The 14,008-nt window shown below is 51.1% G+C and overlaps 2 protein-coding genes across 6 annotated transcripts in view; both read right to left on the bottom strand.

Annotated features, from left to right (window-relative positions):
- HOXA3 (homeobox A3) overlaps positions 1 to 14,008 on the bottom strand; it is a 44,499-nt gene that overhangs the window by 10,318 nt on the left and 20,173 nt on the right. Inside the window, exons 2-3 of one of the 4 annotated variants that reach the window (XM_075419093.1) lie at positions 8,129 to 8,315; positions 4,405 to 4,495 (exon numbers count right to left, since the gene is read on the bottom strand). The exons of 1 other annotated variant lie outside the window; for it this stretch is intronic. The gene's annotated coding sequence lies outside the window, so the exon portion shown is untranslated. Of the gene's footprint in view, positions 1 to 455; positions 537 to 4,404; positions 4,496 to 8,128; positions 8,316 to 14,008 lie in introns of those variants that run through there. 2 more of the 4 variants (XM_075419094.1, XM_075419095.1) reach the window with 2 other exon arrangements.
- Positions 10,234 to 12,063, bottom strand: HOXA4 (homeobox A4). Of its 2 annotated transcripts, XM_075417445.1 has the most exons (3): positions 11,464 to 12,063; positions 10,604 to 10,936; positions 10,234 to 10,518 (listed from the first exon to the last, which is right to left on the bottom strand). In XM_075417445.1, exons 1-2 carry the CDS (start codon positions 12,044 to 12,046, stop codon positions 10,608 to 10,610), a joined length of 912 nt encoding a protein of 303 aa, XP_075273560.1. In that variant the 5' UTR covers positions 12,047 to 12,063; the 3' UTR covers positions 10,234 to 10,518; positions 10,604 to 10,607. The 2 variants fall into 2 exon arrangements, with proteins under 2 accessions (XP_075273560.1, XP_075273559.1); XM_075417444.1 differs by having other exon boundaries at positions 10,234 to 10,936.

Raw genomic sequence — 14,008 nt, 5'->3', positions numbered from 1 at the left:
AGGAGCATCGCACTCACCCACCCCCGCGTCCTTTTCTCCGACTTCCCCAAATACATAAATAAATAAACACACAAACACGCAAATAAAATAATAAAATAAAGTTAAGGGGGGGGGAAATCCAAACTCGACAATAAAAGAGGTTTCCCATCTCTAGCCGATCATAAATAATGATAAAAGGGCAATAGAGGGGCTGGAGCGGAGGCAGCTGGCCATCAGCAGCAGTGTGGGATCTCTATGGAGAAAAATAAATAAAGCAGCAAACTCTCCCCGCTCTGCTCCCTGCGAGGGGAGAGTTGAATATTTACCGCAGCAAATTGAAACAAAGGGAGAAGCAGCCTGGCTCCGGGTGCGCACACACCCGCACGCACACACACGCACTCGCTCCAGCCTCTGCTACTGACCTTTGCCTCGAACAGCAATAACTCACCACATATAAGAACAATCAACGGAAATACCTTAAAATAAAATCCATCCTTTCTAACGAAGCATTTCGTCCTCTCGGCTCGGCAATAACCTTTCCATAAGGAACGAAAGCTGTCAGCGAAATGGCCAGCTCTTGCGGGGACGGTGGTGGGGGCAGGAGGGGAAAAAAAAAAAAAATAATAGAAAGCAGTGCTTGCTCTGATCTGAAACTGGAAAAGCGTAATCGCAGACGGAGCCAGACCGGGTCTCCACTCCAAATGCCACAATAATGCGCTGTATTATGTGCTCACGTGGTCATACGTCAACTTAAATCCTTTTATTTGAAATAGGGAATCATTGAAGGAACAAGGTTTCTTAGCGCGAGCCTTTGCTTTTTAAAGCCTTAACCCAATATGTTAAAGAAGAGTTTTAAGGGAGGGGAAACACAAAAAAAAAAAAAAAAAAAAATCCAAGAGATGTAGATGACTGAGGCGGGGGGGGGGGCGATTTGATTCTTTTTCCTCCCACACCAATATTTCTTTGCACAAAGCCCATTGGAAGGTGAGAGGGATTCTTCTCATAATACGGGATTACGCTGCACTTCGATACTTCGCCTAATTAACTGGCACTTGCTCCCCAGGCCCGCCACTCTGCTCCGCGTCGCATGTCCTCTGCAACCCCCGAAGAAAGCCCAAACCTTAGTACTATTATTTCCAGCCCCCTTCTAAATGGGACGACTACCAGCCTTCCCCCCACCCCGGCCGCCTCTCCCCTGCCATTGTACAGGGCTTGCCCAACTCCCACACGCTACATCAGGGCTCCTGTAGAAACTGAAAAGACCTGTAATTACCTGACAAAGGCAAAAAAGAGTCTCTTCTAAGAGGCTAGTTGATTTTTGTCCTTGTAACACACTATGAAGAATACACCTTCCTTCACTGCCGCGGCTCTGAGTTTTGCAAAATCTTTTGGGACCTTTCTGTTAAACCTGTGCTTACGCGTTTCCTATACAGCTAGTTTGAGTGATGCACAAAATTATAGGTTTCTAAAGATGGGGGGAAAAAAAAAAAAAAAAAAAGATGGGGAGGGGGAAACTCTGCCTAAGGGGGAAAGAAAAAATGAAGAAAAAAAAGAAAAGAGCAAAGTTGTGCTCGGCCCGCGAGCCGGGCAGCTTCGCCTGTGTGCGAACACACCACTTCTTCCCCGTAAGCTTGTTTAACTTGAGCTGTGGACACAATAGGCTAAACAAACAAAAGAAACCCTCCACTAACTTCTCTGGAAGGAGTCAAAGAAAATCAGATAGTTCACGCTTTTAACGTGTTCCTGGTCCAGTTCCGTCACTCCAGCATTTGGCATCACCATGTATATACCCTTGCCTAAATCTTTCCACCATCCCCCATCAGCTCGGAGCAAACTTTCAGCTAACTGCATTTGCCCTCTTGCTGTTTCACCTGCACTTCGTTGAACAGAATGGAAGGGGTTTTCTTTTTAAGGCGATTTTTAGTGTCGTGGACAAGCCTTATATACTCTCCCTTGGACTGTACAAGTGAGCCGCTGGAATTTAAACCCATCAGTAACAGCGTGTAGTAGTGGACATTGCAGCTCAGCCAGACTGACGTTACAACCGAGGAAGATTTTGCAATTTTTCATATGGAAGTGACTAACATAGTAGCAGGGCGTACACATATTACCCCTCAGTAAGAACTGGAATACAAATTATACACCTTCGAAAAAGAGAGAGCATTAGCCACACACGACATGCCCAGGTCTGTAGCTATCAGCACGACTGGTAACTAGTAAACCAAAGCTGATATTTACTCAAGATGGATTCACGGCTCTTTTAAATACGGTTAGCTTAGATCCCGTAAAAGAAACACCCAGAGAAGTTCTTCTGCAACAATGAAACCAAAATTAATGGGGAATGAAGCAGAGGTTGAAAAAAGCAGAGCAAGTCTTTCTTGGGGCTGTTGTGAGAAGTTATCGACTGCTCTGCGTCAAAAGCAGAAGACGGCTTTAGAAGTTAGAGTCTCCAGCAAATAGAAACTACAAAAGCAATAAATCACAATCATAAGTCAGCTTGAATGCCTTAACGCTAGCTATGGCCATTGGCTTCAAAACCCTGTTTCTATGAACATCTTTATTAGTATTAATGGTCAAGTTAATGCTAAAACTACTGTTTAACAATTAACTTCTTGTATGTAGTTAGGAAACTAATTAATTCTTCAGAAAAGTAACTTCTTTGACGTGTGAATACCTTTCACAGGGTGTGCTTTGGGAGGACGGAAGGGGGGGGGGATCTGCCTAACTTTACGCTGTCCTGGATCGCAGAGGAAAATTATTCCCTTCCGTCGATTTTGGGGAAAGCTTTCTTTGCTCTAGTATCGGGATTACGAGTTTTCAAAGACAAATTCAGATGATCTTTCGAGACGCAGACGCTAGATTTCCCCCGCCACTCCGTATATTGCTTTGTTCCTGTTCCGGGACATCCAACGTTGTGTTTTATTACCTCGGTGATTTGGAGACCTGAAACACGGTTTCCAGCAGAAAAAAATTTGGAGTTTATCGGTAGGTCTGCTACTGTTTTTTTCTGTGCTTTATACACATGCCTTCGAGCTGAGCTGAAATTCCAGGCTCAGGATCAACAAACAGATCTGAGTTCAAAACGTGCCTTCATTAAGAGAGACCCTTTATGCCAGCTCTGTCGTTAATAGTCACTCTTGTCATTAACGCTATTTAAAGTTACCTTCAATATAATTAGATTTAGAATTTTTACTGTCTTTCAAGTTTACTTTCGTGCCAGTTGTTAGGAGGTAAGCCTGTCACTCCCATGTGGAGACGAAATGGGAATCACCGTGCGAGGGAAGTATTTATTTCCTCGCTTCCTCGAAAGACTTGAAATCTGCTAGGACGCAGAGCTGTTTACCTACTTCTGTGCGTCTGATAGAGATAAAGTTAGTCTTTGATCATTTCCAAGCAGATAAAAAGAATAGAGCTATCGACCGTGCCCTTGCGAGAGAAGTTCTGCTCAGAGTCAGCTGAGTCTGCCGCTGTTGGGTCCGCGAAGGAATCCCAAATATCTCTGCACGCAGTGCTGTGGGTACGTGCCACCAGAGAAAGGGTCCCTCGTACCGTATTTTCGCTTTTAATTTCCTAACACAAGCGTGAACAGACAATCGCAGCACCTCTTTGTAGTTAAGATTTAAGCAGCCCATTAAGCCAACACAAAGAGCCCTTGTAGTCCCGTAATTTATGGCCGCTTTTAAAAGGTAGTAAAATACACTAATTGTACATCAGCGTCCAAAAATAAGCAGGTAAATCTAGCAGGAATTTGAGCTAATTCTTTGCAATCCTCCCCTCTCGGCGGCCGGCAGAAGAAAATGGTCACTATGAAACGCGTTACGCTTCTCCTGCCAAAGGACCAAGCGCACCAGGGACTCCAGCAGCTATGAACCGCCAAACACCGACCTCGGCCCAGCCCGGAGCAGGCCAGGAGAGGCAAATACGCGAAACTTCTTTGCCAGCCATTCTGGCACACGCACTCGGGCAAAAAGCGTGTTTCCCAACGTCCCCCCGCACTCCACGCTTGCGGGACTGGCTGCGGAACCCTCTCCGGGAGGAGGCAAAGAAACCAGCCGCGGTAACACCGAAATGGCTCCAACCCGCTCTCCCTCGCCTCAGCCCTTCGGTTTGGGAAGGAGCTAAGAACGGACAAAGATATTCTCAGCCTCTTGAAGTGCCTTTGCATCCTTCCTGTCCCCAACCCCTTTATAAGGACGGCGATAACTCGGGTCCCGTCCGCTCCTTTGTCTGCCCAGACACGCGCATTCACCACCCACGGAAGATGAATAGAGCCAATCCAGGGGGGAAAGGGGAAAAAAAAAATTCCAGGCAGGTTAAATATTTATCACAACAACAACAATCTCGTTCCAGCAGGCTTGTCCCGCACGCAGGTACCAGGCGAAAGGCTTTCTTACGGCGTGAAAGCAGCTTTACCCCGGCTCTTACCTCCTCCAGCCGTGCCGGGCCGGGCCGAAGCGCTCCCCGCTCCCCGCTCCCCGCTCCCCGCTCCCGCCGAGCGGGCCGTTTTCGGGGCTCCCTGCAAGGAAGCAACAAACAGTGCCTTACCGGGGAGGGCAGGGGGAGGCGGGTTTGCTCCTTCATAGGCAGGACGTGGTTTGCCGGCTGCGCTGGGAGAGCCCCGGAGCGGGGCGTGGGGGATGGAGCGGGCGAGGGCTCCCGGCGAGGAGCGTGGGCTCCCACCCAGGGTGAAGAGCACGGGGGGGTGAGAAATAAAAGCGTGCTCGTTGGGATTTTGCTTTGGGGTTTTGGTTTGGGTTTTGTTTTGTTGGTTGTTTTTTTTTTTTTTTTTTCCCTCCCCGTAGACAGCTATGCCTTCTGTCTCCAAGTGTTTGGAAATATTGTCATTCCAAACTCTTGTTACATGAATGTCTGCTTTATTTTCCTCTGGGAAACCTTTGTTTAGGATCATTTAATCAAGAACAGACATTAAACACAACTCGTGGTGTTCATCTCCGCCGAATAAAACACGGAAAGGGTTCCAGTTGAAATGCGGCGCGTATTGTGGCTGGGCTTTTATTCAAAGGGTTACCCGGGGCCCGATCCTGTCACCTCTAGCCCAATAAGAGACTAACAATTGACCTCACTGAAGAGGGATCGGGCCCAAAGCCCCCTTTTTTAAAAAAAGAAAAAAAAAAACCCAAAACACACACCACACTGAAAGGCATTGAAGGAGGGGGAAAAAACTGGACGACTCCTCTTCCCCTAAAATAAACAATATTGCACAAACCAAAAAGACAATAGTCAGATTATTCGCATGCCACTTACTGAATCACGTTTACATATGAATTTGTCAGATGTAATAATGTACCCCCCGTATTCATTCTCGCTAATAAAAGCCATCTAACGCATCTTAAAATTGTCAGTAAATGTAAACGCTAATAATTAAATAACGCAGTTCTTGAGGAAGGGTGTCATCCGCGCCCTGGAAATATTAAGTCTGCCTTGGGAGAACTTTTCGAGCAGAGACTTTGCTTTAGCAATTTACTAGTTCCATAATTGCGCTAATAATTTTAAATTTGGTGTAGAACTCCAGTCTACATAAAATCATGCAATAATAGCCTACTAAGCTGTTTATTGCCGTCTCATAAATTTGAGAGCGCTGACTGTTGAAATCTACTGGCAAACACGAAAGAAAACTGGAAGCTCAATCTGCCACGGCGGAGCCCGGGCGCTGCTGCCCGGGGTTCTTCATAGCTCTACCTTTCGCCCCGCTCGGCTCCAGCACAGAGGGAACCCCCTGGCATATTTTAGGCTCAAACTCATACCTTAGCCCTTTTGATCTCTAATCAATAGTCGTGTTACGAACGGCAATAATCATCGATCAAGCGTGTCGTGACCGGATTGCCCCACTCGTGTTAAATATGGAGCGTGTATCTGAAAACCGTGCCAGCGACATTCAGTTATTTATTTTGGAACTATTAAGTCACGCCACCATATTTTACACTGCCACGGTCCTTTATGCTGCTTCTTGAAAGAGTTGCTAAGTAGCAATAAAGCACTCTACAAACGCTATGACATTTTTTTTTTTAATTTGTTGTTATCCCAAAGTCTAATATTCATTGCGGCACTTATAGTTCGTACATAAATCGTTCAGACTAATGAGTCATAGAGAAATTCGCCTATGACTTTTCCTTTACAGCACTCACTGCCTTTCCATTGCTTTTTTGGCCCTGCATTAGGAGCCGGTGATTTATTAACGCCAGGAAAATTGAACAAAGCAGGTCCTCCTGCACCGTGGCACCCAGCCTTCCACAGTGTGAATCAGAACATTATCAAATGTGTTTGCCTCGGTAACACTTAATCACCAAAAGCCGTAATGTGACCACAAGGCAGCTAAAACAAAGATTTAACATTTCTAAATATTAAACTTGTTAAGTAAATGCTCAGTAGACAAAGCAAGCACAAACAATTAAAGTCATCAAGCTAGAAATACACACTACCTACTTACCAACACAGACCCTACTGCTTGCTTAAGAAGTTTAGAATCTCTCAAGATAAATCAGGTGGGTTTTTTTAAAGGGGAAAAAAAAAAAAAAAAAGGAAAGAAAAACAAACTCCAGTAATAAGGAGTTGAGTTTCACTTCTGAGAGAATCACTCCTAGTGAGGACTGACGGCCACAGATCCATTCCTGACTATCTGCATTAATTATTTAATGAGTCACGTGACCCTAAAGATTAAAATTTCAATATCTTCCCCAGAACAGACGCAACACCTTTATCCGCGAGCGCAGGGATCCTCGTACTTGGATCCCCTGATCTCTGCTGGCTTTGACAGCTCCTCAGTTTCCAGGGAGAGCTCTGGGGCATTAATAACGCGGGTCTATCCCGCTCTGCTCAGCGAGACGGGGCAGCTTCATAAGCATACACCCCCACCCCTAAAAAAATGAGCCAGGTGAACCCACATCCTCGTTGTCTGCAGCGGGGGTGGGGGCTCTGAGCGCTGCTGGCCGGGGGACAGGGTAGCGGCATCCCCCGGGCTGCCGTCCGCCGGTCGGTGCTGCCTGTCCGCAGGCCCGGGCGGAGCCGGGAGGGCTGCTCGGGGCGGGGGGGGGACGGACGATGCGGAGCTTCCCCTGCCCACGCGGGGAGCTCTGATCCCTCCGGAACACGCGTGGGACGCGTTTGACCGCCCGCGCAGCGCCGCGCCCGAGGGGACGGACCGGGGGAGACCCATGGGGTGGGGTCCCACTCGGGAAGGGGTCCCCACCGGGAAGGCCCCACCCGTGAGGCTCCGGAACCGGCAAGAGCCTCCGCCCCCCCGGGACCGCGACGCCAGGTCGCCTCCGGGGGAGGTGCGGGAACGGCGGGCGGGCCCAGGGCCGCCCGGATCGGGCCCCAGCGAGGGGCAGGAGGGGGTGGCCGGAGTTTGATGGCAAGCCTGTCAAAAGATCTCTGCCTGTGTGAGGGCTCCCCCCACCCCTTCCTCGTTTACAAACACTGGGAAAGAAGGCCACGGGACGGCAAGAGCCCTGAAGGGGAAAAAAAAAAAAAAAAAGGAAAAAAAGTCCGAGCATTGGGTAATCCTCCAAGGCAGGATGGCTCTGGTCATTAAATACCGCGAGGCGCTTGTCACAGCTGAGTTCCCCGTGTAATAAAACACCAGGTATAGCGAGAGCTGGCAGGGGAAGCGAGGAGGGGAACCCGGCAAAAGGAGCATTTTTCTTGGGGGAGGGGGTGCCGGGGTGAACGGCGCGGCGTTCCCTGCGGCCAGCAAATTGACTCCGGGGTGGTTTGGTCTTTCTTTGAAATATTGACAAACTTCCACTTCCAACGTTTCGGGCCGCGCTCTCCTTTGTGGCCGGAGCAGATAAATCCGTGTGTGAGAGACACCGGGGGGGGGGGGAAGGCATTTAGGTCCAAGTGCCGGATTAAAAAGAACACTGTCTTTAAAGGTCAAGGGTTTGAAGGGTCAGTCTGCTCCTCTAAAAAAAACAATTAATGGGATAGAAAATTTGTCCTCTCGGTGAACTCCCGGTTGCCTTAGCAAAGGGAGCACAATGCGAGAATTTCAACTGGACGATGTAATTTTCGAAGTTATTGTAAAGGCGGGCGGTATCGGCCGGGGAGCGGAGGGCTCCCAGCTCGGGAGCCGCGTCCCGCTCCCAGCATAGGCAGAGGGGCAAGGCGGGGAGGGGGGAGGAAAATTTACCTTAAACGACGATAATCTGCCATGGGTTTTTTTGCAGTCCGCGGTTGAATCTCCGGCAAGAGAATGTACATTTTTTTAGCAGACAGCCAAGATGCCGTGTCTTTACACATGACCACTTTTTTTTTTTTCCCCAGGAAAATCCTTCGCGTCTTCACAGACTTTTCCAAGAGAATGCCTTTCAGAACCGCTGTTGAATTACAAAGAAGTATTTATTGTAGGAGGTGATTAATGATTCTCGCTAAAATTGCTATTTGCAGCGCGATTTCATTTTTCTTTACAATGGGAGCAAACCAGGTTTATACGCATAGGCTGCACACGAAAGAAATCCTGCATCGCCAGTTAACACGTTTCAGCTGGAATTTTGCTCGGTCCTGCTAATTTGGGCCCTAAATATATTGAGGGATTCTCAAGCCATAAACAGAAACGAGGAGTTACACTCTTGCGGATAGCAGTTACCTCACCCCCAGCTATACTTTTCTCCCTCTATCAGGAGGCAGCTGGCAATTTAGGATTTAGTAAGCCCCTATACGAGAGTGGAAGGTGTGCTTTTCGGGCCTGCTCCTCGATCAGGTTTGGAGGCAGCGGTGTTTGCGGAGGGGGTTTACAGCCGCCCCCCTCCCTGACGCTGAACGTGCTCTGCCAGGGGCACTGCACGTTTTTCTCCGGGACGGTCCGTGCTCCTCGGCCAGGCGGGGAAGCTGCCAGCCCCCCCAGGGCCTGGTGCCTGATCCCTCTCGGATCTGTTCAGGTAAGAAAGTAAGTTATGGCCTTCAGACCTTCCCTGGAAGATTTAGGGGCACTTGAGCTCCTCTCCAAGCCTTTTCCCACCCGGCTCAGTGCTACTCCCTTCTGTGGAAGCCCTGAGCAAGGCTCCCCGTCGGCAGCTCCGCTTTGCCTGCGCTCCTCAGCTGCCTGGGAGCAGCGAGATGCACAGCCTGAGCTGGAACCGCTCGAACCCCATTTTGCCACAGCCTTTTCGACAATCTCGGTCAAAAAACCCTCTTGAGCTATACCCAAATTCATGTTTCTGCCGAGGCTTTCTCGACGCATTTCGAAATAGTCTCAAAAAGAAAATAAAAGGAAACAGAAAAGGCAGCTTCGAGAAGCTTTAGATTACCGCCCAAGTATTCCCCTCCAAAAGCGCCAGCCAGCGGAAGAACCATAATCGGGTGAAAACGAACGAATAAATCACGACTGGCTAGAGATTTAAAGCTTTATCATGGGGAGCATATGTGACTTCCTCCAGCAAAACCGGCCGTGGGAGCTTCTTGGCTCCCAGCAGAAGCACAGTTTCCCTGCAAGGCATCTGACAGCAGTCTCACGGACGGCGATGGAGAGCCGGACTGGTTCTGCCCCACTCCACTGCAGAGAACCCCACTCACCTACGAACCGCAGCGGCACCTTCCCTCGTCCCACCGAGCGCTGTTCCCCAGCCAGGAAACGAGGAGTCGGGGTCGTTTTTCACTACATTTAAAGCAACCATTACCTTACCGATGAGACGAATCCAAGTTTAAACAACAAGTTAAACCTTTGTTTTCCATCCCTGGTGCCAACACAACACAAGGTGGATGAAACAGCACTGGACTTGTGTTTTCAAGCGTTTAATTCTTTCGTACAGAGTAACCTTTATTACCAGCATTTGGCACTGTTATACATTACACCAAAAATCCACCAATTGTACATGGACCCAAACTATTTAGACGGTGCCAAATATGAAGACAGCAACAGCCTTTATAGCAATATTTCTTTAAATAAATGCGAGAGGGAATGTGGAGAAAAAAAAGAATAGATCACAGCTACTGCGGGGGCTACGCTTAGAACCAGTTAAGTTACCTTTGACACATAAAACATTTTCCTTCAAACAGCGTGAGGGGACATTTTTCGTCAGTCTTTAACCCCCCGCGGACGTGCTCGTTCTCTCTGCCGTGTCGGTGTGTGTGCGATACGTGCGTGTGCACCCTCACGCAGACACACACACACGCGTGCGCGCACGGGAGTCCACGAACACGCCACGAACCAGCGCTATTCAAGTCATTGACTTGCACGAGTGTCTCACGAGGTCTTTGCTTTGTTTTAACCGCCTTTTATTTTTAAAGTGTTCTCTAAAAAAAAAAAAAAAAAAGAAAAAGGAAAAAAGAGTCCATCTTAGGTACAGAGAATTCGTCCGTGACAGCATCCAGCCCTCTCTTACACCGAGGGCAAGAGAGCGTTTCCATAAATAGAAAAAAAATGACGGGCATGGAACCATTATCTATATACAATGTAGACAATCGTCCGGGTTTTGGTTTAAACATGTGCCCGTTCTTGGGCACGTCTCGTCTTCCTTTCCTGCTCCTGCTTTGTTTTACACAGTTGTTTGGTCCAAGCGGCCAGCCTCCACCACGGGGCAGCTGGAAAACCCCAATGGGTAGGTAGGTATATATATATATATATATATATAAAACAACAACAACAACAAAACCAAACCAAACCCACGTATTTATAGCGCGGCTGCGTTGGGTGTAGCCCCGTCGAGCTGGTGGGGGTGGACCTGTGTCTGTGCTTTGGACTGCTGGCTCAGCGTGGACTGGTTTGAGGAGCGCATCTTTGTGTTAGGCAGTTTATGGTCTTTCTTCCACTTCATGCGCCTGTTCTGGAACCAGATCTTGACCTGGCGCTCGGAGAGGCAGAGAGTGTGCGCGATCTCGATGCGTCGCCTCCTGGTCAGGTAGCGGTTGAAGTGGAACTCCTTCTCCAGCTCCAGAACCTGCTGTCTGGTGTAGGCGGTGCGAGACCTCTTGGGCTCCCCTCCGTTGTAGTTGGGGTTGACTGAAACGGGCACACACGGGCGCGCACCCACACACGCGGGGGGAGGGAGGAGAAAGGGAGAGAGGGTGGGGGGGAAAGCGAGGGAACATCATCATTATATAATAACTTGACACCAGGTTCGCAGAAGATACATAAACGGCGAGAAAAATTGTTTCGCAGCCTATCGACAGTGGGGACAATCGAGGAGCAATAAAAAATGGTGATGGGCATTTGGGTTAGAAGAAAAGCTTCAAAGACACATGGCCCAGAGCCACTGCAGGGCAATTAAATTTATGGGGGCTATAATTACTGCCCTAACAGTTTGGCGTCTCGTAAATCTTTTGATAAAGGACCCCGGATACAAAAGGTTTCTCACTTTTTTTTTTTTTTATTAGGAAACGCGGAGGGAGAAGGAGGGAAGGAAAAAAAATAAAAGCCACACACGCAACGACCCTTCCCGGCCCCGCGAGCACCCTCCCCCCTTCCCTCCTCTGCGGGCGCACCCCCACCTCCCCCCCACCCCCCTTCCCGGGCAAGGGCAAACTCACCCGTGCTCACATGGATCTTCTTCATCCAGGGGTAGACCACCGGCTCCTTCCCCTTCAGCCCGGGCAGGCTCTTCTCGGGCAGCAGCGGGCAGCCGGCCCCGGTGCCGGCCCCGGCGGCGGGGGCCGCTTCGCAGCGGCGCTGGAGGGCATGGCCCGGGAGCAGGGGCTGGGCCGGGCCCGGGTGGCCCTTGGTGGGCGGCGGCGGCGGCGAGGCCCCCGGGGGCGGCTGCTCGGGGCCCGGGGCCGCGCTGCCGGCCCCGCTGTAGCTGTACGGAGCCTGGGGGTAGGCGGGAGCCTGCGCCGGGTACAGAGCTTCGGGGGGAGGCCCCGGGGGTCCCGGAGGAGCGGCGGGAGCCTGGTAGCCCGGTTCGCGGCGGGGTCGCGGGAAGTACTCGGGCAGCGGCGGGCCCGGGTGAGCGGCGTGCAGGTGCGGCGGCGGCGGCGGCGGGGCGTGCGGGTGCGGGTGGTGCGGGTGGTAGCCGCCGGAGCCGCCGGAGCCGCCGCCGTGCTGCGTGTACTCCTCGCAGGGAGGGAATTTGGGCTCGATGTAGTTGGAGTTTATCAAAAACGAACTCATGGTCATTAATTTGTGAAGTGCAAAAATACTAATTTTTCTCGCGTTGTCGTTTTTCTGGGCTCGGCGAGGCCCCTCCCCTTCCCCCCCCCCCTCCCCTCCCTCCCTCTCCCCCTCCCGCTGCTGTCAAGTGCTCGCTGCTGCCAAAGTTTGGGCCTCCAGCTTCCCCCCCCACCCCTCCCCGCCGCACTCCCCTCCCTTCCTCTCTTCCCACCCCCGGAGCGCCCACAACACACGCACACACACCGCCCGCACCCCCCCGCGCCCCCCGCCGCCCCACAACCACCTGACCGCCACCGCCAATTACCGCGCGGGGCCGCGGACCCCGGATCAGGAAATGGAAGGCGGGCGAGCGGCCGAGGGGCAGCTCCGCGCCCGCGGACCCTCGGCGGGGGCCGCTCCCGGGGGCTGCCCGACACCCCCCCCCCCCGCCAGCTTCCCCGGCTCCCCCCGACCCGGCGGTGTCAAGCGAGATAAACCCAGCCCGGCCATGACAGCCTCCCTCCCCCGTCCCCTGCCCGGTTCGTTCCCCCCGCGGGAGAGCGCAGGAAGCGGGGCGCAGCGCAGCTGCGTGGTGCGGAGAGGCGGGGGGGGGGGAGGGAGGCCGGCGTTGCACAAGGCGTTGCACAATCCTTGCGAACCAGCCCGTCTCCAGGCTCCCGGGGCTGCGCCGGGCTCGGCCCCCGGAGACCTCCGGTCCTCGGTCCCCGGAGCGCTCCGGTGCTCGGACCCCGGGAGCTCCGGGACTGGCCCGCCGCACCTTCGAAGCCGTTCGTAACGGGAGGGATAGACGCAAAAAGTTATCAGAAAGGTGGCGGGGAGGCCGAGGAGAGCCCTGGCGCGGAGTACGAGGGGTGCAGGGAGCCTGGCAGCAGCGGGGAGGAGAGGGGGAAGGGAGCGGGGTTCGGGGGGCGGACGGGACACGGCGGTATCAAGCGCTTCCCAGCGGCGGTGGCAGGGCTGGCCGCCAGCATCCCTGCCCGCCGAGGAGCGGTTTCCAAACTGCGAGGTGAATTCCTCCGGTTTGGTACGCCTCTCCCTGGGCTTGCTTATGCGTTTTCTGTTCCGCGGGCAATGGCCAGCACCCCGCGCAGAGGTAACTGGCGGACCCTGGCGTAGGAGGGAGAGGGCACTCGGGCACTTCTGCCTTGCTAAAACTGAGACTGTTAACGATATTTGCAGCTCAGAGGGAAAAGAGGCAACCGTCCTGACCCCAGTTAATTGAAATTTGATGGTTAAAGTAATTACGCTCTTATTCTAAGGGGGAAAAATAACCAAGCCCGCACTTACTGAACGTCAGCTAATCTGGTACATTTCGAGTTAGAGGGGAAGTTTTCGGATTTTTTTTTCCTCTACTTTTCAGGAAAGGGTATAAACACCTAGAAACATTTACCGCACCCTTAGAGAATATAATTGCTGAGTGGGTAATCTCATCTGCTGGTATGGGAAAATACATCTAATACATCAAGCGTAAATATGATACGGTTTAGATCTTGCCCTCCTAAAGATATTACATTAACAGTTACCCTGGTTTAAATTCAGATTATTGTCTTTCGCAGTTTTATAGATAATGGATACATGCAATAAAATTATATTTGAATATATATTCTATCTAACAAGACACGCATCCTATCGATTTATATTTTCTCCACACACACGCACGCACATTGCAGGCGGCTTGTAATGTGTTAGAACATTTCCAGCACTTGGGTATACTGGGGTACTTATCTAAACAATCACTCATTTCCTCCTCCTATCGAATGTCTAATTTGTAAAGAGACTTAAAACACATTTACTCACTCATTTCCAACAGCACATCTATGGAACTCTTTAACTGGGCTAATAGATAAGTTTCTCTATTTACTCTGCACGGAGAGGAAATGCGGTTACACACACGCACACAGAGACAGCCGCAACTGTTCAACAACAGACATTTGACAGGAAAGGGGAGATAGTTTTATGTACACTGAA

This window comes from Opisthocomus hoazin, chromosome 4 (genome assembly GCF_030867145.1).
Source record: "Opisthocomus hoazin isolate bOpiHoa1 chromosome 4, bOpiHoa1.hap1, whole genome shotgun sequence".
Lineage (NCBI taxonomy): Eukaryota > Metazoa > Chordata > Aves > Opisthocomiformes > Opisthocomidae > Opisthocomus > Opisthocomus hoazin.
Note: the sequence above shows the minus strand (reverse complement) of the source record. Positions and strands in the feature narration are given on the sequence as shown.

What these genes read in the sequence shown, in the direction of transcription:
- HOXA4 (XM_075417444.1), bottom strand. Translation starts at nt 12,046, where the DNA reads ATGACCATGAGTTCGTTTTTGATAAACTCCAACTACATCGAGCCCAAA. An exon ending in GAAGATCCATGTGAGCACGG is followed by an intron (nt 10,937 to 11,463) that starts GTGAGTTTGCCC and finishes TGCCCGTTTCAG; the next exon opens with TCAACCCCAACTACAACGGA.